Consider the following 26,889-nt stretch of genomic DNA (forward strand, 5'->3'; position numbering starts at 1 on the left):
ATTCACTAAATTTTTTTTAGAATGGTTTATGCAATAAACAAAAAACCCTAAAAACTTTGCAATATTGCATTGTTCTTATACAAGACCAGAAAAAAGCCGCAGGAGCATATATCTTATGGTGGATGCATTAGTAAATAAAACCAAAGTTTTCTTGTCTGAATCTCCAAACTTTAAGAAAATTATAAAGGTATATAATTATGATTTTTAAATTTTTTTATGTTTAAATGTTTGTTTTTTTCATAGGTTTTACAAAGATTTTTTTCATAGGTCAAACTTTGTAGGCCTGGAGTAAATACCCAAACTGCCTCGTTGATATTCCGGCCCCGGATATACAAACTGCAATTTATAACGATTGTTTTTTTTATTTATTTAAAAAGATGGTTTAAAAAAGTGAACATTTTCAACATTTATTTTATAAGTTATTCAACAAACTCTTTACCATAGAAATTTGGGATATTCAAGCATTTCGTAATTTAGATCCATTGTATGATACAAAATAGTTTTATAAACTTTTGACATTTTTTAGAAATGTAGTACTTCTTCCTTTACACTCCTTTTAACTAACAAATATATTTTCTTGAAAAATTTTTTTTTCATCTTCAAGTTTCAAAGCAATATTAGGAAGTTCGATATTTTTCTTCTTTAGGCTTCGAATCAATATAAGGAGGTTCGAATTTGTTCTTCTTCAAGTTTTGAACCAATATTAGGAAGTTCGATTTTTTTCTTTTTCAAGTTTCGAAGCAATATTAAGTCTCGATTTAATGGCTGTACGTACTTCTTTTGAAGAAACATTCATTAATTGTGAAACACAAGCTAAAAATAAAAAGTCATTATAGAACTTATTGTACTTTATTATGTAACTATAATAAACTATAAAAAAGCGCAAAATTATCTCAAAAATATCGAAATGAAATTTGTACTTAGTAATTTAACAGAAAATTAAAAAAAAAACTAATGGTTAAATACAAAGTGAAATTTAAATATATATATATATATATAAATTTATATATAAACCGATAACAGCATCTAAAAGATCTTCACAAATCTTTGGTTTTGCTACTTTGTTGGCGTGAGCATTACTATTCTTTCCAGAGACACTAACTTTGCTAAGATAACCTCTATCTCCAACTAATGCTAACAGCAGATCACTAACAAATTTATTTGTTCCTCGTTTCTTGTTACATGCATAATACTTGACATGATCGATGAAAACATTGTAGCCAGAAATCAACTGCATCTAAATAAATAATAAAACCGTCAAATATTCCGTCCTTTCTAAGCAGTTAGGGGTCGTCTATGAAGTACCTTTTTTTTTTTTGAAGACCCTTCCCCTCCTCCTCCCCCCTATGAGCATACGTACTTTATGGACAACCCCTTAGATTGGCAATCTTTGCAAAGTTAATTTAATTAGCAACTCTAAATATTTAGTTTTGTTATCTATTATAGATATTTTAAATGATTGGTTCTTGAAAATATTAAAAGGCAAAAGTTTTTTCAAAAAATAAAAGCTATACTTTGTAATTAGTTGTAAATACGCAACTCGGTTTAATAAACATGTTCGCAAAAAGTTTTTTTAAAAAGTACAGAAAACTTAAATCAAGAAAAAATCTTTATGAAAAAATCTTGTAATCAAAATGGAAAAAAAACTTACTCTACTTGAACCATCAGGATATGTTGGTATTTTCCACTTTGGAGCAGACAAAGAAAAAGTCGTGTCAGATAAAATTGATAAAGAAGGAGTTAAATGGCATGCTGATGATTCAGAAGGTTCGTTTGTTTGTTTTGCAGGCTGGTTTGAAGCATGCGAGTTTAAATATTTTGAATTACGATGAGAAGGTAAAACAGACGAAAGAATAGTTGGCTGGTGATAAAGTGTATTTGACAACTCTGTGGCTGAACTTTCTAGCAAGTTTAATGCCTCAATAATTCCTAAAAAAATGAACAACTGTTATTAAAAAATAAATTATTTAAACTAAAAAAAATTTGGTAAATAAAACCTGGTTACTAGGCGTGTCTGATTTACATTTGGAAGTTTTAAGTGTGAAAAAGCTAAACAATATTAAAAAATAAACCAATTTATTTTTTGAATTGAACAAATTTTTGTTTTGGGGTCTAAAAAGACTAGACTATGTAGATATAACGACCAGGTATCTTTATCACAAGACGATGATACCAAGATATTAGATTAATATTACTAGACATTCAAATAAATCAATAAAGTTGAGTACAGAAAGTAAATAGCCAAAATTAAACTTAGTGAGTAGCAAATCGATATTTTTGTTTTTTATTTTTAACTAATCGTTTAAAACTAATATAACCGAAATAAAATAAATAAAGTTTAAACTAAATAATTTGTAATATAAAAAAAAATTTGCTCATTAAGTTAAAAATTTTCTCAATTAATCTTCTTTACCTTTAACTTGAATTTAAACTTCAAAAGAATTACGTCAGATATTTTGAAACTAATAAAGTTAAATGTTTATAGTTATACAACTGTTTATTACTTTATTTATCCTAGTTTTTAAATATTTGAAGGTCTAATATAACCAGGGTTGACAACGCCGGGGGGCACCCCCCACCTTCATTTTTTTTTCTTAAGGAACATTTTTTTTTTTTTTACAGAGAAAATTCGAGATATAGAAGACTTTATCAAGAAATAGACGATTGTGCGATTGTGCCCCTTCACTTCAAAACCCGTGTTGTTGGCCATGATAACTGGCACTAGAGCATATAAAAATTTATAAACAATATGAGATTTATGTAGTAAAGTCTTAAGAAATAAAACTTTTAAGCAAAATCTTTAAAACCTTATATTTTATTAGTAGTATATAATAATTTTATCAAAATAAATTTTTTAATTTTTATTTTTGTATAATTGGAGTGAATTCAGATGAATACAAGCTTAAAGTAACTTTTTAATAAACAAAGTATTAACAATTTTTAAAACAAAAGGGTTCATTTACTTATTAAGATACAATTTATTTCAATAAATTTTTGTCTATCCAAGCCACATGGTTCATTTCAAATATATGTAATGAATCAAATCAACGTATAAGATCAAGTTTTAATGAAAAAAGAATTAGATTAAGAACAAGAGTCTTATTAAATGCGTTTAATAAAAAGAGTTTCCAATAAATACATTTAATAAGAGATCTAATACTCTTTTTATAACAAATTTCAAATTTGTATGTTGTTTAAATAAGGTGCTTAAAAACATTTGTATGTTGTTTAAATAAGGTGCTTAAAAAACTCTCGAATTTCATTAAAAATTATCATTATGCATTTCATCTACATATCGTTCATAAAAAATTATGTTAAAAATTGGTACAGAGGAGTCAGTGACGGATTTAGGTTTTTTTGGTGTTTTTTTGAGATAAGCTAACTTCCAGACATGGAGCAAACTCCAAACATTTGTATATTTAGACTTATTTCAAATAATGATGCTTTGCAAAAAATTGTGATGATTGGAGGCTGGGAACAAAAAAGCTCTTTAACTTCATCCCCCCTCCCCCTATCCCAAATGTGAGCGAGAGCAACAAATTGATAAAATATTTTTTGTACTATTTTTTTTTTAATTCACCTCCCCAAGGCCGAGAAGGCAGCTACAGGTGAGGAGGCTACTTAATTGTGGTTATAACCCTCTCTCAACTCTATAACTCCGAATCACGAACCTTGACAAACAAGGTTGCTGCGCGGAGAAACAAGTTGAGCGCGGTACTACCAGGGACGTGGTGGGGATCGAACTTGGAACCTCTCGCTTATAAAACGAGCACTCTACCACGACACCACTACCGCATTATTCTCAACTAGACTTATATTCATCAACAAATTTTAAGTTTTAGAATATTATCTTTCAGCATTCATAAATAATGACCATATAAAATTTAAACCCTCATCAATTTGTCTCAATGCATCTCAAACACCAAAAAATCCTGGATCCGTCACTGAGAGGAGTAGAAATTATTAAACTTTATTTTCATGATATCCAATAAAAATATGAGAACTATTGCAGCATCACATGTTTGATCAAAATATTTTCTGTCCAATAGAAGCTAAGTACAATGCCCTTGCTAGAGGCAAATAGATAGCCAGTATAGATATATAGATATAGCATACTAGGTACAGACATAATAAATAACAGCGTAGCAGTAGCAAATACAAGCAAACTCCTCCTTCTTGATGGTGGTAATGCAACTTGTTATCTCTTAATAAAGATACAGTTCTAAAATCCAGTTTAACGGTTTTAATGTTAGTAAAAATGTTTCCAAACTTTGAGATCCTCGAAATAATGGACTCATTAACAGCTGTAAAATAGCAGAGTATTAGCAGAGATGATTCTCTTGGTCATACTTTTGGTTTGGAATTTCAAGTCCACATAAGAAGCCCTTTGTTATAAATTTCGGCCAATTAGCAGGAATGAGGATATAGACAGCTTTAGAGAATGAGTTGATCTGAATGACTGCATTCAGATGAACTGCCTTCTTTAAAAAAAGAGTGTAGCTCACCCTGAATCGTATGATTTGTTGGTAAACTTTAAGACAGCTGCCACTCCATTGTCTAAAGTTGGGAGTAATGACACAAGACATAAATTTGACAAATACTTGGCTCTGCCCGTGACAGCGTGTGATGCATTGCAATTCTAGTCGTTGCAGTTTTTAACCAAAAAGTATTATGTAAAAGTATTATGTACATTTATAAAATATGTACAAAAATATGTATTATTTATTTCATTTTATTTATCTTCAATCTAAACTGTTATAAAATAAAATATCAAATTTTCATAATTTCGTTTATACCACTTTAATGCAAATACAAGATGCACTAGGTTTATTCGCTGTTTTTAAAAAGAAAACAATAAAGTTATGTAACATATCTGATGAGGAGATCGATAGTGTCAAGCTTGTTCAGCCACTTAAGGATGTTTACCTTGGATAAATTCCATTGTGCGCAATCTCCCAGATCAAAGACTTGGAATTTAAACTTGAGAATGACTAATTTCATAAAAAATAGGTGAATGATGAATAGGATAGTAATTATGTGAATTCTTATGACTGTTAATACTTATGAGCTAATGTCACCTTTTTTAGGTGCAAAGTACCTCCGGTAACTAGGGCATATGGCTGCTGGTCGCAAGATAATGGAAGTGTTGTTCAGTGATGATCTGCACATCAATATGCGTTATACTGGAAGAGTTTGCGGTAGTGTCGCTCTTTTAAAGACACGAATCTGCCCAGCAATCTTCGGTAACTAGCATTATTTTCTTTCAATGTTTTAGCACTGAATAAGTTCTAATATACTTTTCCATATTTATTTTTTATATAAATATAATAATGAATATATTAAATGCAATAAATAAATATATATTTATATATATATATATAAATGTTGCATTTTTATTTTTAAATACTATAACTATTTTAAATGCTTTAATTGAATTTTTGTGTTTGCAGGTGTCATGGCAAAAGCCGGATTCAAGAATGAAGAACTCGTCAAGAAATCTTTGTATAATACAAACGACAAGAATACACATGCTAAGTCAAAATCAAAATAAAAATGACGTTAAATTATTTTCAGCGTATAGCTTTGCATAAAGTTATATTTATGTTTATTTCTTAATTATTATATTTATTGTATTATATTTAAAAGCATGTGATTTTAATTAATTTATTAAAAAAATAATTATCAACAAAAAAGTTTTGTCTATATAAATACAATTAAAAAAAAAAAAGATAAAGTTTAGATAAAGTAAATTTTGTATAACTTTGCATAAATGATTATATTCATTTCGTAATTACTATATTTACTATTATAGTATGTATAAGTTGATTATTATTTCAAGTATGTTTTTTATGAAACAATTATTCAAATGTTTAAGAGTTTTAAAATAAGTTTATTACCTAATAAATTGTCTAACAACGTATAGTTTAAATAAATGATTTTTTTTTTTTGATTTATCAAGTTCTGACCACTTCATTTATTTATCCTTATTGCCTCAGTTGAATAAAAGTGTTAATTCAGGACAAAATTAAGGGTTATTTCAGTTAAAGAGTGATTACTTAAGTATATTGAGTGTAAAAGTACGCCCTGCAGGGAAGTCCGAACAAACTCGGCGCCGAGCTCGGTTACGATGTTTTTTTTTGTTTTTTTTGTTTTGTTATTTCACCTCCCCAAGGCCCAGAAGGCCACTACAGATGAGGAGGCTACTTAATTGTGGTTATAACCCTCTCTCAACTCTATAACTCCGAAACACGAACTTTGACGAACAAGGCCGCTGCGCGGAGAAACAAGTTGAGCGCGGTACTACCAGGGACGTGGAGGTTGATACGATGTTATTAGCTCGCAGCGCGAGCTAATAACATCGTATCAACCTCGGCGCTTAGCTCGGTTATGATGTTATAAGCTCGCAGCGCGAGCTCGAAATCGAGAGGTTTCCTTTAAGAGCTTGAGTTCGAGTTATTTTTCAAGTTCTATTTTGAGTTAGTTATGATCTTCAACGCGGGTATCCGAAGATACAACTTTACCGATATCTTGAATTGAATTAATAGATCGAATAGGCGTACCAATGTTCATTGAGTATGAAACTAATGGTAAACAACTGTTTCCATAGCGTGCATATATGTGCTTGATAAATTACAGTAAAACTAGAGGAACCGATTTACTGCCTTCATTTGAAAGAGTTCTAAAACTATATTCCCCTTTAAAATTATAATTTTTTCTATTGATAACTGTCCAAAAAATATAATTGATAAGCTAAAAAAAAAAGTTATTTCGAATGTCTTACAATCAAACCATACTATAACACCTGAATCCTTAAAAACATTTCCAAAAATTTATCTTGCAAGCAAAAGACAAATAATGACAGAAAAAGGGGCAAATCTAAGATTCTCATTGACATTCCAGAAAAAGAAAAATTAAAAATGTAAGATCTTTTACGCAAGACTAAATTTAAAAGAAAAAAAACAAAGTTTCATATCTTCATCAAAATGTTCTTTATTTATTTTGATTTTTATTACAATTTATTTGTAAAAGATTTTGTTATTTATTTTTATAAACATTACATTAATTATCTTATTTTAACAAAAAGCTAACACATATTTAATTTTATATACAATCGAATTATACAGTTTTTTAAGGTTTTTTTTTTTTTTTTTTATTTGCTCATATCTCTGGCTTAAAATAAATAAAGTATGGGTTTTTAAAACAAAAGTTTTGAAAATATTCAAATTCCCTTTCTCCCCTTACCGTATACATGACAACGAAAGTTCCCAGACTCCATTGTAAAAAATCTGGTCAATTCACATAAGCTTGAACCTACATAAATTTGAAATTCTTACTATGCCTGAATGCAAATTTTTTTCTATGCTCGAATAGAAATTTTTCACAAACAAAAGAAGTTATATATAATACTTTTAGATAATTTAAATAAAATTTATTATTTATTATTATTAAACAATCATTAGTAGTAATTTTTTCGGCCGACAATTTTGCTGACATTTTTTACGCATGCTCAAAATATCAAAAAAGTAAAAACAGGATCAAATTGCCGAAATAAAATAATATTTTCGCGGTCAGGAATAGCGTGCGATCAAAGACCACGACTGCCATTACATTATATATTACAAACTTTGTTTGGAGAAGAAATAAATACATTTTTTCGATTATAATACAACTTTTCCATTTCATAAATTTGATTTAAATTCCGAAACCTACACTCTAGAGTAATATTTGTCAGAGATTAGTTTGAAATGGAAAAAAAAAAGTAATAGTCTTTTTAAAATTAATAAAGATTTTAAGAGAAAAGTTTTTTATACTATAAAAATATTTTATTTTAACAACAGGAACTTTTTTGGTTAAAAATCGCTTGATAGCAACCATTTTAAAATTGGTTAAAATAACTGTTAACTGAAATAACTGTTTATTAAAAGTATTATTCTCACTATTATTTTAAACTGTTTTAAATTTTATATATTTTGAGCTTTATTTATTTTAAGTTTTAAATATTTTAAGTTTTATATATTTGAGCTTTATGCATTTTTAACTTCATGTATTTTAGGTTTTATATACTTCAATTTTTATTTATTTTTAGCTTCACATGTAAATAAAATAAACTGACCAGCATCTTTTTTTTGTAGTTTTTCCCTTAAGACATTATTTTCTCTTTGAAGCAATTCAATTTCTGCTTCCAATTTAGCTACTTTTTCTGCATGCTATTGAAAAAAAGGTTTTCAAAATTTGCATAATTTAATGATACATTATTATCAAATAAAAAACTTTATCAAATTAAAAAAAAACTACTAACAAGTAAAATCAATAATCAACTAAAAACCATGTTTTGAATTACATTTTTGAAATCCTCTTCATCTTTTTCCTCAACATATTGTCGTTTGTTTGTTCTATAAGCTTTTGTCTTTACTTTCTAAAATCTTCAATAAATGCTATAAACTGTCATAAAATATAATACATTGTTCAAATAAACTATAAACTAACCTGAAGTGGTTGTAAAACTGATACAGCTTTTCTATTTGTCAGAGGTGATTTTACAAATGTGTTTACGTATATTTTTAACTCTTCAATGTCATCTAAAAGATATATTTTCAAATATTTAGTGTTTTATTACAGACTGAACTGTCCCATATGGAAGCTCTTTAGTTTGCTCCAGATTCCTGTTTCGGAATTTGTATTTATACAAATTAACGTTAACAAAAGTGTAGGCAAGTATCTAACGTACGTAAACTTCAAATTATGTAATGTTAAAACACACTAAAAGGTATATCAAGTTTTACAGTTTTACTTTCACTTAAAAATTGCCGCAACATCTTCTTTCATCTTTGTAACATCTCCTTTAATTTGATCTATAGCATTTATTTCAATTTTCAACTTGTAAAATGTAAAAAATCATATAAAAATGAAATATGAGGCCAGCAAGACAATTTTACAACACTTTAATTTCTTAAATATCTATATAATTTAATTTGACATCATATATTAAAATAAGAAAAAGAAACATGAAAACTTATTTTTTATACTTTTTTTAAAGTGTTATTCAATGAAACCCCTTAAAATGAGCAACATCTTTTTTAACACTTACCTTTATGCAAGCAGAAAAACACTAGGCCGCACATGTGATCTACTCAAAATTGCACTCTCATATATAAATAAAAGTTTACAAAAATTACCAAATTTTCTGAGCTTAGCTGAGCGCAGTGCGTGCAAGGATTTTTATTATAAATGATATCTAATCGTAGATTTTGCTTTAAAAACTCAAGAAGATGCATAAAGAACAGTTTTAATCATTTAAATCGTCGGTTACGACTAGAAATGGCACGAATATTTGGTCGAATATTCGGCAACACTTAATTATATTGAGGGCTCCGACCTGCTTCGTTGTAGTGCATAAGTGTATCAACTACTCTGTGGACATTTATAAATAGCTTGTGTCACAGTATGCACTATTTGTTGACTGATCCACCAAATATTTTAACTACAGTTATGCCTGAAAGTTTCATACTCTTCAAACCATCCAGAAAAGTTAAAAAATAACCAGCTCAGGTATATCTTGCACTTCTGAGGTAATTTCAGAAAATGCTATAGATTGAATTAGTATAGAAAACTCTAAACTTATTAAAAATGCTATTTTCACGACAACCTGAACTTAAAGCATGGTTTAACTTTAATGGGAAAGACGATTAAACAATTGCCTTTTTTATTAAGCCGCCGAATATTCGTGACATCACTAGTTTAAAAAAACCTGTCTTGCTGAAAAATTATAGTTTTAATAAAAATTTTGTTTTTTTATTTTAAAACCTTTTCAAAAAATTAAAATTCGAAAAACGTTTTAAAAACTTTCTTACCACCTGCCTTCAAGACTTTTGCCTCAAACGATTGCCACGTGTTTATAGAATTTGAAAACTCTTTATGCAACAGAGCATTATTGAGATGAGATGGCCATTTTACAATCACATTTTCTCCATTAGTTAGTGTAGCATCAATCCACTCAGTCCGACCAACCTTTAATTCATTAATTTTCACTTATAAATTCCATCAATAAATTTATGATTTTAAAATCAACCCCTCTAAAAAAAACGTTCGATTACACAGGCCAACAAAAAAATTTTTTTTTCGGTTTTGTAGCAAACATTACTATCGGTGAAAAGTCATAACCATGTATCTTAAAATATTGAGGTTTTCAGGAGAGGCAAAAATCTAACGTGATGCTATGACTGTAAACTCACATTTACAAAAATTTAAAGTTCAATACAACTCGGCATTTTTATCATTATTTTACCATTTTTATCCTTCTTTAACTAAAATTTTAATATTTATTTAAACAAAATTTATTTATACATTGAGATATAAAATCTTGACCTCCATCGATTGATCTTTGTCTTGACCTCCATCGATTGATCTTTGAATCAATCGAATATTGTGTCATGCGACAAAAAAATGCATTTCTTGAATTAGAGGGTTTTAACAGAAATACATATGGTAAAATACAGTCAGTGACGATTTAGGATAAAAATAAATAAGGGGGGGGGGGGGATTCTTTAACTATTGAAATCCCAAAATCTTATTGTTTGAAATACGTGGTAATGACTTTTCACCAAGGCGTCGATGAAAAAAACGTCAACATGTTTTTCTTTCAGAGTTTCTAATCGTGATTTCAAATATGCAAGCCATTTTTCACCATCATCTCAAGTTGAAAAGCAATTTCAGTTCAAGTCTTTAGCTTTTTGGGTAAAATCCCTTATATTGTCTAAAGAAAATTATTCAAAAGTAAATGTTAACCTGCGTCTCAAATGAAGTGTATTTTCAAAGAGATTTTAGAGAGCATAAATATTTTTACTTAAAATTTATTGTCAAAAACAATGAACACAAGTAACACAATAATAAGTAACACAGTAATAAGACTTAAAACAATTTTAATAAAAATATTTTTAGCAATAATATAAAAAGTATTCATTTTTATATTTAAAGTAGTATTATTTTTATATCTCTATGAAAATATGCTTCTTTGAGATCCAGGTTTACATATAATTTAATTATTCTTTTGAGGTTTTACCTGAAACTCTAAAGCTTTGAACCCAATTCTTTTTATAACTTGAGATGATGGCTAAAAAATGGGTTGCATATTTGAAATAAAAATGAGAAATGCTACGCAAAAAAACGTATTGTTTGCTACAAAACCTGAAGAAAAAAAATTTTGGTTCGCAGTGTTATCAAGTTCTACCAGTTAATACTGCATACTAAGTTTTGTTATTATCAATCATTTATATGAAACACAGTATTAAAGTTTGAACATTTTCAAAAATTCGTTAAAAGGAAAATCGAAAGTTAGAAATTGAGTGGGTAGCAAATGGACATATAGCGATGCGAATTATGATAATTATGCTATGTGTTAATTTGATCTTTTTTGTTTTTTCCCATATATTTTTACAACTAAATAGCTAAATAGTTGTTACAAGTTTTGATAATATATTTACTACTTTTATTTTAAATTAAATTTAAAAATACTTTTAATATAACTAAAATAATATTAGATATATTTGATGTACAAATGAATATAATTAAGTAAAATAGTATTACAATTTATGTTTTGAGAAAACAAGACAAGAATACAAAAATTTTTTAGTTATTGTGAGAAATCTTGTCATCAAAAACTCTATTTTTTTTTTACAAATTTGATTTGATTTAATATATTTAAGTTTTGGATTTATTTTTTTTTGGACAGATTATGATACTTTAATTATTCATAAGAAAATTTCCATATAATTGCTTGTATCTAACACGGCTGTTTCACTCAATATAAAAGCGAGCTTGACGTCACAAGAATTTTTGTGTTTAAAAAAAAAAAAAGAATTTCCGCAAAAAAAGTATAAAAATTTACTAACTAAAAATTAGTAGTATTTTTTTTCTATAAACGCTTTTATCTTTGAATTAAAAAAATATAAAAGAACTATCTTTCTTCGTTAAATAAATATTTACATTAAACGAAATAAAAATAAACATTGTTAAAATATTTTAAATGATTTTGGATCACTTTTCTGTTTTTGGCGATTTTTGCGGAAAACCTGTTTTGGGCCAACCAAGATTTGCTAACATAGCTACATGGTTGATGGTTGAAATTTGGAACACTTATCAATGAATGTCTATTCTATCAGATTCCTACGTCATCCGTGTAATTTTTTTACTATAACTCAATTTTTAATGCATTTATACTTTTAAATTTATTTCTTTTAAATGTAAAATATTAATTTTTTGATGGATGACGTAAGTTATTGAAATTTCAACCTTTTATACAGATGAAGATATAAAAATTATTTTATGTACCTCTTGCTATGTTAGCGAATATGTTTTTAAACTTGGCATGTTTTATAACCAATTTTTTTAGTTTTACGCTTAAACTTGTGTTGACATTTCTAACCGAAGACGTAACTTTATTGCGTTACTTCCCAAGCTATTTACTAACGAATTTTATTGAAACAACTGTTTCGGCGAGACAAATTTTGGAGGTATAAAATAAACAAAGTTACACGGAATTTTCTCTGATCTATATATTATAATAAAGAAAAAAAAATTTAACTTGTTTTCAAAAAATTTTAATTAATTTTCAAAAAAAATTTAATTTAAAAAAATTTTTATAAACAACATTCATTTTATTTCCGTCTGATTGAAATTCTATCATTCTATCAGATATTACAACTGCAATAGCTTCAGTATCTGCAGGAACCGATATTGTTTATGATTTTAATCTTTCTGATTGTTTACTAACATTAAAAACAAAAAGTGGGTATAAATCTTTAAATAATAAAATAGATATTTTCTGTAATATTTGATCTGGTATGTTAGTGCAGTTTGTTTAAAATATTTATTGTCAGTTATTATATGTAACATGTATTTTATATATTAGATGTCCGTTCGATTATTATTATTAGAAGTTAATTCTACCTCTGTATTACCACTGCTCTACCTACATACCCTCTTGTTAACGAATGGAATGTAATTCTCATATTAATTGGTGTAAAAGTATGATTTAAGAATTAGTACAAGTTATTGTCACAAGTTATTGAGCCAAGCAACCGTTCTTCTGGTTTAAAATGAAGTATGAGTCTTGTATCAACTGGGTGTACAAAGAAATATTACTTAAAGAACTTATCAATGGACCAACTGATTATAGAATAGTTTTTTATGAGAATAAAAACAATTTCAAATTTTATTTGTATATTTAAACACAAGATTTTTTTGTTTTTAAAATAGTCCAACAATGTGTATATCTAATAATAAATATCGAAAATATATTCTTTCTGATTTTTTTTTGGATAAAAAGTAACATCAAATTACTAAAATTTAAACTAAAGTTTATCATTTGCCGCGTTTATTCTAAAATTAAAGAAGTTTTTTAATATATTTGTGAAATGTCATCAGATAAAACATTTTATTGGTGCTTTTATTCTTTTTACAGAATAAAATTATCTCTAATGTTTCAAAAGTTATAAAAGTATTAGTAACACCCCTTACGTGAATATTTTCGAAAAATAACAAGAAGCCGTAAAGCTCACTTGAAACAGCCGTGCTAAGACGAGTTTTTTAAGATTAGGGTAATTTTCTTTTTTTTAAGAATACTATATAGAGCAGTGTATTTCAAGGTGCATAGACTTTCCGCTTTTTTATAACGATTTTATTAACTAAAAAAAAAAAAATAAAAAAAAATTAAAAAAAATAAAATAAGAAAATTAAATGAAACAAAAATAAAGAAAGTGAAGCAAAGAAAATGAAAGAAATAAAAAAGCAAAAAAAAAAAAAAATGTATATATTTTTAAAGCTGTATATGTATATGTATCAAAGCTGTATATGTGTATGTATGTGTGTGTACGTACGCGCGCGTGTGTATTTATGTGCAAATATGCATGTGAGTAAGTTTATGTATATATCTTTATATTTATGTTTGTGTATGCGTGGAAAAATATTAAACTTTCTCATTTTTTTGATGTTTTTTTTTTTTTTTTAATTTTATCTTTAATTTTTATCAAATTTTTGTTTTGTTTTTTTGTTATAGTATTGTTTCTTTTAATTTTAAATATTTATCGTAACAATAATTATTATAATTTTTAACTTTAATAACTGCTTAATATCCTTGTTGTTACGTTTTATCAGTCAACTGTTTGTAACTAACTTATATGGATATTTAGCTATTGTGTTTATAAAAACAAGTGACTTATTATTTTGATTATTATTATTATTATTACTATTATAATTGTTATTGTTTTTTTTTATTATTATTATTGTGGTTCTTATATTTATTACTTTAAATACTATTTTTATTAGGGGTCATCCATAAAGGACGTCACTTTAAGTTTGACTAATGGCAAGAAGTAGGAGAATGTTGGCTCTCGCGCGCAGAGACTTCTGGTTATTATTTAAATTCTGAATGACCTTCTTTATGGACGACTCCTTATTATCATTACTACTCTTATAATTATCACTAGTTATATAAAGATCTATATTTTGGTGTTTACTTGAGATTAGTAGAATTATATATATAAAGATCTATATTTTGGTGTTTACTTGAGATTAGTAGAATTATATATATAAAGATCTATATTTTGGTGTTTACTTGAGATTAGTAGAATTATATATATAAAGATCTATATTTTGGTGTTTACTTGAGATTAGTAGAATTATATATATAAAGATCTATATTTTGGTGTTTACTTGAGATTAGTAGAATTATATATATAAAAATCTATATTTTGGTGTTTACTTGAGATTAGTAGAATTATATATATAAAGATCTATATTTTGGTGTTTACTTGAGATTAGTAGAATTACTATTTGTAAATATCCATGAAATTACTTTTCAGAATATATATGATTGCTTGATTAGATTGCCGTGTTATGAAGCATAACATAAACAAAATAGGGGACCTAACAAATTGCAAATTTTGGGTCTCTTTTGCAAATTAAGAAGCTGTTTTTTTTGCGTTATTTTTCAGTAATACCTAGAGAAAAATTTTTTAGGATTTTGGGGCCCTAATGAAATGTTTTGTTGGGAGGAAAGGAGACTTCCGATCCACTTGCTATGTTTATATATATATATATATATATATATATTTTTTTTTTCTTTTTTTTTTGTTATTCACCTCCTCAAGGCCGAGAAGGCCACTACAGATGAGGAGGCTACTTAATAGTGGTTATAACCCTCTCTCAACTCTACAACTCCGGAACACGAACCTTGACAAACAAGGCCGCTGCGCGGAGAAACAAGATGAGCGCGGTACTAACAGGAACGTGGTAAGGATCGAACTCGGAACCTCTTGCTTATGAAGCGAGCGCTTTACCACTACACCACTACCGCATAGATATATGTTAAAGTTATGAATATATATATATATATTATATATATATTTTATATATATATATATACATATATATATATATATATATATATATATATATATATATATATATATATGTTATAGTTATGTTAAATTTTTTGCTAGGCATATTTTTTATTTTTTAATTAACCATAAGATAATAGAAAGTTTCCATATAATTACTTCCATCTAAAATGGGTTTTTTTAGATTAGTTTTTAAGGAATTTATATTTTTTCAAAAGAGATATTAAAGAATTTGTTTGTATTTAACTTGTTACACAGGTAAAGATCATAATATGCTATAGAGAATTGGGATAATTTTTTTTATTTCAGAGTTATTATATAGGTTCCAGTAGCTCGAGTGTATATTTGTATTAGTTTTAAAAAAGTTATTTATAAATCGACAATTTAGATTTTATATTTGAATAAAAAGAATATATTTTGATATATACTGATTTGATAAATATTTAAAGCATTTTTTATTGTAATAGGTTCGTATGAGTTAGTCTTTATAAAGTATAGTTCTAGAAAGCGAGATTCTTCCATCTATAGAGATAACTTAACTTAGTTTTATGGGTACTTACCCATGCTTTATTGGCGTATGATGGCTGTATATAAAGAAAGAAAAGGAAGTTTCAAGTTTTTGAATGATAAAAAAGTTTTGCTTTATAGATTAGACCAAAATTTCTAAAGATTTTTATTAATGGCATTTATGTAATATGGTTTCATGAAACTCGTCCATAAGCAGACTCATAAATTTAGATGATTTGGTTCGTTTAATAATTGTCTTGTCTGTACTTACGATTGTTAAAATCGATGGCAATCGATTCATTTATTTGGAGTGAAATAAGATGTATTTAGTTTTGTTTGAGTTTAATGATAATTTGTTAGGTCTGAACTATGTGTTCATACAAATTTTTTTTTTAACTTCTCGCTTATGAAGCAAACACTCTACCACAACACCACTACCGCGTGATAAAAAAAAATAGAAGAGGAGCCGGAATAAATCCTTTATAGACCCTACCTTTGATTTTTAGCTGTTTTGAATTGTTATAGTGAACTATAATAACACAATTTACTCTATTATCTAGTTTGCAAACCATTTTATAGTTTGATTTTTAATTTTTTGTAGTATAGCTTTCAGGTCCGCACTAAGACTTTGTGGTGCCCAGAGTCAATTTTTGTTTGGTGCCCCAAACTTTGGATTCCTGGGTATATTGAATTAAGCATGAATTTCACTGTTTATTGTCCGTATTAGGGAATGCAAATTTTGACGAAAATAAAAAAAATCGGAATTATAAATTAAATTTTTTTATGTCTATAAAATAATAAAAATAATTTATTTGAGATAATTCATTGTTATTATTGCATAAAAAATACTTTCTTTAAAAATAAAAATTGCACATAAAATTATGACAAATTCAAATAGTACAGAAGCATTCTAATATGGTATATCAATTAATAATAAAAAATATAAAATTATTGTTTTATTTGCCAAAAATATGCTTTGAGGAAGCAGAGATCACTTAAAGCTGCGTCTCCGAGTCTCACTCGAACTTTTGTATCAAAGTTACCAGCAATTAAGAAGGCTCGCTCAGACTCCACGCTCGATGGCCGTATCAAAATCAAATGTGAGTAGACGAACTCTAATATTTTGCCACGAACGCTGTTCTCTTTAATGAATTTCATTTCAGATTTAATTTTTGAAATTAAGCTTCTATTTATTATTTGTTGAGGTGAGTTGGACTTTATGTTGGACAATAAATTCAATTGAATTTTGTTCTCCAACTTTTGCATTAATGTTAAGGCTTTGTTTGTTCTACTAACATCACTTCTATCAAATCGTTAGCTTCTGACTGCTCGTCTGAGAAAGTTTTCATGTAAGTGTTAAATATCAATCTTTGTGCAAAGCTTTCAATAACTTTGGTTATTGTTTTTTTCAATGGTCTAGTGAAAGATGCGTGAATTTCACTTTTTCCGCCATTGTGTAAATACTGAAGAGTTCCAGACACATTAGTTCGTCTTTGGCTTATTCGGTCTTCTACTTTCTTCTTTAATTTTAATGAAAGTTCATCAGATCCAAAATTCTCAAGCATAACAGAAAATGCCACATCAGCAGATAGCAGATTTGCACCTTCTCGACAAAGGGCTTCAACAGTAAGCTTCACTAGGAGAAGTGCAGAGATAATGTTTTTATTCGACAAAATTTCAGCATCTAGAATAACGATATCAGATGCAATGTCAACCAATGCTTTTCTAACGCAACTTTTTAGCTTGTTAAACCTTTCAAGCATTTCGACCATCTAGTTCTAGTGTCTATAATAAGATTCAACTGTTTTCTAAATTCTTGTTTCACGTATACTTGAAGAATATCATTTGATGTTCTCCAAAATCAAAATTTCTTTACAATCGAACGAACTTTTTAGATGAGAAAACAAAATCCAAATTCTTCAGTTTCAACAAGCTAAGCTTCATTATAAGCTTGTTCAACCAAGCCAACATTTTCATCTTCAATGTATTCCTCATCTGATTCATCGAAGTCACTTACTTGATCTTCTACACCAACATTTTCTGTATATGTGTGAGCCACCAATTCACCAGTTCGAATTATTATACAGAGCATCAATTACAGCTAAATGTATTGCATGTGCGAAACACAACTGCTGATAACATGGCAAAAGCCGTCCAACTTTTTGCATCACAGCTGCCCCATCAGTTTGTTATAGACGTAATATCTTTATCGATATTTAGATTGTTGTCTTGCAATGTGGTTTTCAGAGCCGTACTGCATTTCTCTGCAGGAATACGTCCTTCAACAGGTACTAAACCTAAATTCCAAAACTGTTTCTTGCCATGGACATTCACATTTAACTAACATCGGTTTCTTGAAGATGTCCATTCATTTAGAGTTAAGCAAAATCTTGTTCCATCTTCTTTTAAATTTATAAAATCCTGCGTCATTTTAGCCCGCATTTTTGCGAATCGAGTTAGGTGATTTTGGTAATACAAAATCTCGAGCGCCTCTAGCCCAAAACAAATTTCTCAAATTGATAGTCGAACAGAAAACTTTGAATTATCTAAGACACACATTCGTAATATGATTGCAGAAAATGATTTATCTTTTTTGTTGAATATATAGTTTGTAATCATCATTTTTGATGCGCTGCTTTCTGGACCTTCATCTTGCACGACATCCGTTTTAATAATGAATCCAAACAGAATTTTGATTTTTACATTGCTTTGTGTATTCCGAATAACTTTCCTTTGAAGACATTTTTGGATGTACTGTTAATAATAATTAAATTTGTTAAACAAAGTAAAATTAAAATTAATTAGTTATCAAATAATGTTGTTAAATTAAAACTGCTATTATTCCTGCTATTATTTGCTTACCTATTTAAAAAATATTGATCCAAATAATTCAATGCACACCGCACTGCAATAGCAAATCTCAACACTGTTGAAATTCGTAAAATATAAGAACACGAGTTTATACCTAATATTAAAATTATTAAATATGGATATGAAATGAAACCGTTAACTGCAATTTAGGAAAGTTTTCTCTGTCTACTTGTATTATGCAGGATAACTTTAATTTACAATTGTTTTCTTTATTTTTTCTTATATTAAAATTTTCGCAATTCGAAACTATATTATCAAAACGAATTTTAGAATTTCGAGATGCATTCCCTAGCCCGTATGTCTATTGCTGCCAATAAACAACTCTATATTTGAACTTGGTTATACATGGAAAAACGAAAATACAAATACAATTAAAATGAATGGAATTAAATATTTCATTAATAAAATGTTAATTATTAAGACTAGTCAGATCAAACTAATTTCACTTTGCGGGCTTTCTTGTTTGCAAAACTATAGATGACGTTTTCGTACAATAAAATCTAAGCAAGGTCATTTTCAATTGAATTCACCATAAGGTTAGAAAGGCGTTCTTCAGACATTGTGGATCGCAATTTGAATTTGTTGAGAGCAAGCTTACTGAAAGAGTGCTCTCCTTCAGCCACTAAAACCTGGATTGTATTAAAAATACGAAGAAAAATGCAGATCGAAGGAAATATATATTTCCATGGATCTAATAATAAATTAACTGAATTCTTTTCTGGTAGATTCTATTGAACAACTTGATAGAAGAAAGGGATTCTATTTGTCCAAAAGTATTTAATCGCTCAACATCTAGATGACGGATTTCTTCAATCAACTCCTCTTGTTTTAGATCATTTATTTAAAATTTGCCAGGACTTTTCATTTTTCTTTTTGACTAAGTTTTTTTTTCATCAATAGAAGGAGATGGAACTTCATCACTGGAAGGAGATGGAGATATGAACGAAAACATATCCGTCGTCTAATTAATTCTGTTTTATTCATTTCGCCATCCAAAGAAATGCTTTGTGATCGAAGAAAAAGACAGACATCGTTGACACATAGGAGAGTTTTCAACCAGAAAGGAGTCAGGACAATGAATTCAAATGATTGAATTGACTTTTTGAGTGCCTTACCTAAAGTCAGTGGATGATCTTCTAAATCAAGTTCTTTAAGAAGTTTCAAGGACTTCAGTATTTCTTTTGTTCGTTTCGACAATGGCCGGACAGCCTCTATGCGCGCACTTCATCTTGTTTGGGGCATTTGGTGAAGGGACCTACCAAGTTGCCTCAGTCAAAATTTTCCAGTACATGGCGCTACTACTAAAAATTATACGACAATTGGATGTTGACAAAATAGTTCTTGACTACAGTAGAGGATTCTGCAGAATGAACGCCAGCGAGATTGAGACTATGCGCACTGCAAGGCATGAACAAAGCTTGAGGATTTTTCTCGAGAATGATGGCCTTTGTATTCACCGAACATATTAGCCCCGTTATCATAGTCCTGGCCCTTACAGTTCTTTAAACCAATTCAATTTTTATCCAAAACGTCTATAATCAGCTTCCCAATGTCAGAACCCTTTTTTACTCTAGATTTTCTATCTTCAAAAAACGCTCTTTTACTATCCATTGGTTGTCAGATCCAAGTCAGACAAATTGAAAAACGAAAGTGATTTGTTCCATATGAGACACGTCAGGAGTTCCATCAACAATAATGGAAAAATAAATGGTTTTGTGGACCTTTTCGATAATAGCAGCGAAAACAGTATTACCACATGACATAATAAACTCATTTTGAGTTCTCCAGCTCAAATAGCGCCCTTGCATTCTTGTACTTTGTTTTTGGTAACGAGAAACTTTTTCTAGATGAAGTGTCTTATTGTGTTTCCCCATCACCTCAAGAGGGGCTAAAAAAATTACCATAACCATACTCATCCAGCGTGCTTGATGAAGCTTCACAAATATGAACATAATATCGAAATAAAGATTACATCTAAATTAATATTCCAAGCATCATTAAAATTATTTTATAAACATAAACTGCTAACACAAATCGAAAACTTAGATTTCTCGAAGCTAAATGGAGAGTGATGTCTAGGACGCAGCGTAAAATTTTATACCACTCAGATACCTCATTTCTTATTGACTTTTCAAGTTCTAAATCGATCCCGGTCTGATTTTTTAAGGCTGATTTCCAGACAATGTAGTGATTTCTATGTTGAACATTACACTTTTGTTGAACGTTATGTCTTTTAATCTTTTCTCCCAGCTTTCGACAATTATCTTTTTTTCCGCCATTCCACACAAGAGGAAAGACTTAAATCCAGGGCTAAAATTATGCTTTTGTCCAAAAATAGAGCAGGGAAAACAAACAAAAGCTTTTGCAGTTCCACTCCAAATAAGACAGTCTCTGTTAATCTTCTCTTCATTGAGAGAAGTTTTGTAAAAAACGGAGGCAGGAACTTTTTTGTTTGTAGAATCTCTAGGAAAAAGTGCCGTTTAAAAATTTGAAGGGGAAGATGGCTTTCTTGAACTCAAGGGTTCATCAACGCTGTTGGTAGCATGGTCCGTCTAAAAAGAATTTTTTTACAGTTTTAGATCAAAATTATGAATATAAGATTGTGAAAAAAAAAATAAAGCTGTTAAACTATACCTTTTTTTTGAACTTTATCGAAGCCACACTTTTCCAGTATAAGTTTGTTCATGTATTCTTTCACAACTTTTTCTACAGCTTTTTTTCTGTATTGGGACCCTGAATCATGCTTTCGAAAACTGGACATGACGTTTTCGACATGACATGACGTTTTTACTCTAAGATGTTTGTTTTTCATTTTTAAATAAAATAAAAAAAGTTTTTCATTTGTTTCGAAATCGAAATGAATTTTTTATATAATTAATTATATATATAATATAATTAATTATATAAAAAATATAATTTTTTTAATAGAACTTAATTCTCAAAGGAATTAAAGAGAAAAAGAATAAAATGCAATTTCACAATATCAAATTAATTGGAATAAATATATTGAGAAAGAATAATTAAAAAGTGTTGGAATAAGAGTAACTTAACTGATTTATGTAACGTAACATTGATAATGCTTTAAAAGAAGCCTTTGAATCGGGTAAGTGTTATGTAATTCGAGTTTTAATTACATTTAAATCGGAGCCATTTCAATCAGTCCTTCCACGCAGAAAAAAAAGAAACTGTGAAATTTCCATTTAACTTAACCTAAATTTCAATTTCATTTCATTTTATAAAATTTTAAAAATCTTACAAAACATCTTACAGAAAAAAAAAATTTAATTTTTTTTTTTAATTTTTTGCTCAAAATTATGCACATAATTTTCCTTTCTTTTTGCCGTTTGATAATTTGCCTGTTTGAAAGTTTGCCGTTGGATAAATTTACAATAAATACATATTACATATATAAGTTTAGGCCGGAGTAAGAAAAAGATATAAACAGTCTTATCACCGACCCCCGCTTACATATTGTCTGTGTTTATATAAAAGCAACTATATACATAATCCGTTTTATAATAATTTGCAAAATGCTAAAAATGTCGAAGAACGTGAAAATGTCTTTAGAAGAACGTGAAATGTAGTATATTTCAACTGATTTAAGATAAAAGTAATATAAACATACATATGTACTATTGCATACACATTTTCTATATTAATGTTTAATAAGATTTTTTTTGTGTGTTTACATTTGTTAATCGTTGTACAGTTTTAAATAACATATACAAAAAATAATAATATAAACTTACAATGATAGAAAATATAACAAATATAAACAAATATATTCATTTAGTGATAATAACAACGTTTTTTTTTCTATTTTGAATTAACTTTAGAATAATAAATATTTAAAGTCTGTGGTAATAAATTCAAATTGTAATAAGAGTCTTTTAGATTCTGTTTTAAATTTCTCCAAGAAGTAGTGATCTTTATGATTATTAAAAATTTTAATAAAACCTTTTATTGAGGGTCGCATGCGCCCTTTTTGTCCGTGTGCCTAGGTAAAATATACCTAGTGGCTCCCTCTGGGCGGCCCTGATTGCGTAGTCTACTGTGTCGAACGCCTTTGTTAAAGACTAGGAGTCTTTTACAAAGAGTTTACAGGGAAGTACAGGTTTTTTATCATTGAAAAAATTCCTAATGTTATTGATGAGATCTAGTGCTAATGTTATTGATAAAATATATTTTTACATTATTGTGTGTTAATTTATGTTATGCTTAAGTATGTTATTATTATGCCGTTGTATATGTTCATCATGTTACATGTTAACAATCAGCGAAAAGTATTTAACTATGGACGCTTCGCTACCAATATACTGCAAAACATTTTTTGCCATTAAGAAGACAATTTCCTACTTAATTGTCAATGAAATGTATGAAACATTTCATTGCCTTGATTTCCTCAGTTTTCCAAGTGTTTCGCAAAAAATGGGTCAAATTTTGAAAGAATCACCAAGGCCCCAAGAAAGTTTCCATTACTTAAGGCGTCTATTATTTGAGTCATCTCTAGGAGTTAGACCTCTGCTGCACAAAAACTTCAAGCATTCAACAAATTTTCTTAGAACATCCCTTCAGTAACGCTTTTCATCCTCCGACAGCTGTTTAAAATAAGCATCAATATTTTACTTTTACTATGACTTTTCCATAATAGCACTGGACTGCACTAGTGTGCAGTTTGCTTTGCTCATGCCTCTATATTGAATGCTGTCAATGACCAATCATCGGATCAAGTTCTGAAGTTCTTATCTAACACTTAAAAAAACAGCAAAAGAAAGAAAATATTTTTTAATTGATGCTGAATAAATAAGCTTCTTAAATAAGTCTCTCTTTCTAATTTCATTATCTTTCAACTTGTAAAAAAAATAGTTCAGAGAAGTACCTCAAATATGCTTTCGTCATTTTTTTGTATTTTTCAAAATCTTTGCTGCAATAATTTAATCCTGAAATTTTTCTTATAGAAATCACGTAGTATTTTAAATTCATTTAAAAGCGCTTCTTTAAAGTCCCTTGATAATCCTGGGTCAGATTAACATATTGAAAAACTGAACTGTCAAATCAAAAAAAAATAACTGTGCAGTCATTCCTTTTTTTTTTTTAGTTTTTCATTTAAAAAGTTATTTCTGCAGCAAAAGTTTTTAAATTTAAGCTCATAATACAAAAATTATGCTCTTTCAGTCTTTTTATCATTAAAAAAAATGTATATTACATTGAAAAGTTAAAAATAAAAATATACATGAAAATAAAAATATACATGACAAACATAAAAATATCCATGACAAAAACTAACTGGAAGCCGTAAAATGTTTAGACAGAGGCTTAATATACGTGTATGGGCGATTCCACTGCTACTTACGGGACATATTGATTTTTGTAATGTCACATTTTTAGATATATATTTTTTATTTTAACAGCTTAGATGTTTATATATTTATGAATCATCCCAAAATAATTTTTTTTTTTCCCGTATATTGAAATTTCGTACAATTATTATAAGTTTAGGAATTATAGTTGATTATGAAAAAAATGCACTGTTGTTTTCAGTTAAATATTTCAAATACTTAACCTACATAAACTGGCTTCTTAAATTAAATTAAGTAGTTATTATTCTGCGTAAAATTATTCAAAAGATTGTTTCAGCTATTTATTTATATATCTTAAATCAAATTAATTATCGTTACTCACGAGGACAATTTCACGCTTTTATCAAAATGTCGTTTAGCTACCATTTATATAGAAAGTATGACGCATGACTTTAATTTGAAATTTAAAACAAAAAAATAACACAAATAACATTATTAATTAAAATTTAAAATTTTTAAACATATGGCAACCCAATGATTACTTGGTTTTTGTTTGAATTTATTTAATCATTTTATCGAAATAACTCACTTGAGCGTGGAATTGCCCGTATATATTGTATACTATTGTATACAATATATAACATACACTTGCGTCAAAATAAACGACGAATTCACAGCACGTTCTTTTTTAGCGTGGTTGGAGCGGCGAATGATCTGCAAACTTGCTAAATAATAAATTGGAAGTTTGCAGATTTCAGAAACTTTTAACTTAAGCAAAAAAAAGTTTTTACCTCAACTGAACTGTCTTTAAGTAAGTAAAAAACTGAAAATTCTCGATTCAAATCCATTTTTCATTTATTTTATTTTTAAAATCTTCAAGAGTTGCAAAATACAATATTTAAATAATTCGCCATAAACTTTGTTGTGTGCAAAAAAGCTAAATAATAAAATTTAAAACATAATAAAAATCGGTGATAAAAATAATCACAGAAAGTTTTAAAAAACTTTCTATAGACTTTGTAAGCGCAAATTTTAGCTCTTCAAATAGTGTATAGAAAGTCTTTATATAGACTTTCTATACACGAAAAAAACTTTCAATAGATTTAATAATTTTCTTTAGACATTTTATAGAATTAAAATGATTCGATTTACTTTTCTTTGTTTAATTTTATCTAAACGTCGCGCAAAAATCTTGTTGCTTATTGCTGCTATAGCAGCGAGTATAATCGTTATGACATGATTATATTTATTTTTGTATTTTAAAATCTATTATATTTATTTTTGTATTTTAAAATTTTTATTTATTATTACAGAACTTGCTTGTTTTAAGATAAATTAACTTGAAAAAAACTTTTAATCGTTTAGATATATTTCCATTTTTTTATTTAAGAAACCAAACAAATGAGTTAGTTTCTTACGTATTTCATGCGTAATCGAATGGAATTCCATCACACCCAAGCGCAATCAAAAGGTTTTCAATTAGTTTGCGTGTGCAAATTAAATCATTTAAACTGTTGTTCTCCGTTGTAAATAATGATTTCTAACTCCGTTCTACGTTAATGCGATATGTAGGTAAAAAATTAGAAAATATTTCTCAAACTCTTAGTAAAATAAGTTTTTTATTGTAGCTTAAACTGAAAGTTTCAAAATTTTCAAAATGAAAAGTTTTAAATTAAGCTTATTATCTTACAGACTTTCTTTTTTTATAAAGACATACAAAAAACAGGGCCGACGACACTGGTGGAGCTATGGGGCACTTTTTTTTGTAAAGGACCCCCTCCACCTCCCCTTGCCATTTTTAAAAAGATTTTTGAAGCACTAGACTTATACTTGACATACGACATGGTATCATAATCTAGAGAGTTTCAAAGCAAGATGGCTGTATACAAAACAAAGAGTAAGTACTCTTGTATTTAGAGCCATTTTGAGGTAACAACAATTTTTTGCAACATCGAAGTTCATAAGGTAAGTTTTTTTTTTGTAAACAGATTTTTCATTAATGGTAGGTTTAGATTATGTTTAGATTATATATTTTTGTGCATTATACCAAATAGCCCTAACCCTAATCCTGACGCTTAACTAAAACCAGAAAATTTCAAAAATCCGCTTTTCGGTTTTTTTAAATTGTAAAAGCGAATTTTTATTATTGCCGTATAAATCCAATGTAACCTACTGAATTACTGGAAATAGATCTGTAAATTAAAAAAAAAAAGGGTCTCAGAGTACAAACTTTTTTTTTTTTTTTTTTGTAACAATAAAATCGCAGTTTAAAGTGCATTGCAAGTAACAAACAATATGATAAAATAATTGTCACTTAAAAACAATGTTTTTTTAAAAAACTATATTTATTAAACTACAAAATTATAACTCAATAACCTGTTTTTTATTTTTACACTATTCATAAAAGTACAGTAAATTTGTGCAAATTTTGTGCTATTTAGGGTACATGCATGAAACTTGACGGACATATTGATAGGGTTGAAACATTTATTTTAAGACTCAGACCCTTTTTTTAAATGACCATAAATGATATCCATGGAAACTAACGCCTGACCATAGTAACAAAACTTTATTTTTTTTAAATCTTATAATTTATATACCAATCGAAAGCTCAATAAAAATAAAGCAAAAAACACTACAAGGAATAAAAAAACTGATAAAAAGTTACGAGACTTAAAAACATTATACCAATTAATCGGGCTGCTTTAAGAACATTTCGAAATATTTTTTTTGTAAAAGTTCTGACGATGCAATTTATCAGGTTTCCACATTTGAGGTCAAGAAAAATGTCTAAGAAAGTGCGCCACTATCCTTAA

The 26,889-nt window shown here is 28.1% G+C and overlaps 1 protein-coding gene across 2 annotated transcripts; it reads right to left on the reverse strand.

Annotated features, from left to right (window-relative positions):
* Positions 1–146: 146 nt before the first annotated feature.
* On the reverse strand, positions 147–25,085 carry LOC100198237 (uncharacterized). Of its 2 annotated transcripts, none has more exons than XM_065801795.1 (8): positions 24,865–25,085; positions 9,852–10,008; positions 8,488–8,579; positions 8,342–8,416; positions 8,114–8,207; positions 1,652–1,929; positions 1,015–1,237; positions 147–813 (listed from the first exon to the last, which is right to left on the reverse strand). In XM_065801795.1, the coding sequence occupies exons 1-8, from the start codon at positions 24,919–24,921 to the stop codon at positions 704–706; spliced, it is 1,086 nt and encodes a 361-aa protein (XP_065657867.1). In that variant the 5' UTR covers positions 24,922–25,085; the 3' UTR covers positions 147–703. The 2 variants fall into 2 exon arrangements, with proteins under 2 accessions (XP_065657867.1, XP_065657866.1); XM_065801794.1 differs by having other exon boundaries at positions 343–813; positions 8,327–8,416; positions 24,865–25,023.
* Positions 25,086–26,889: the final 1,804 nt, after the last annotated feature.

Source organism: Hydra vulgaris, chromosome 07 (genome assembly GCF_038396675.1).
Source record: "Hydra vulgaris chromosome 07, alternate assembly HydraT2T_AEP".
In the NCBI taxonomy this organism is placed as follows: Eukaryota; Metazoa; Cnidaria; class Hydrozoa; order Anthoathecata; family Hydridae; genus Hydra; species Hydra vulgaris.

Bases quoted from the DNA above. Each gene is read 5' to 3' on its own strand.
- LOC100198237 (XM_065801794.1), bottom strand. From the start codon at position 24,921: ATGGATTTGAATCGAGAATTTTCAGTTTTTTACTTACTTAAAGACAGT. The intron at 8,417-8,487 runs GTTAGTTTATAG...TGAAGATTTTAG, and splicing joins CAGTTTTACAACCACTTCAG to AAAGTAAAGACAAAAGCTTA. The intron at 1,930-8,113 runs GTCAGTTTATTT...TCATTTTTTTAG, and splicing joins ACTACAAAAAAAAGATGCTG to GAATTATTGAGGCATTAAAC.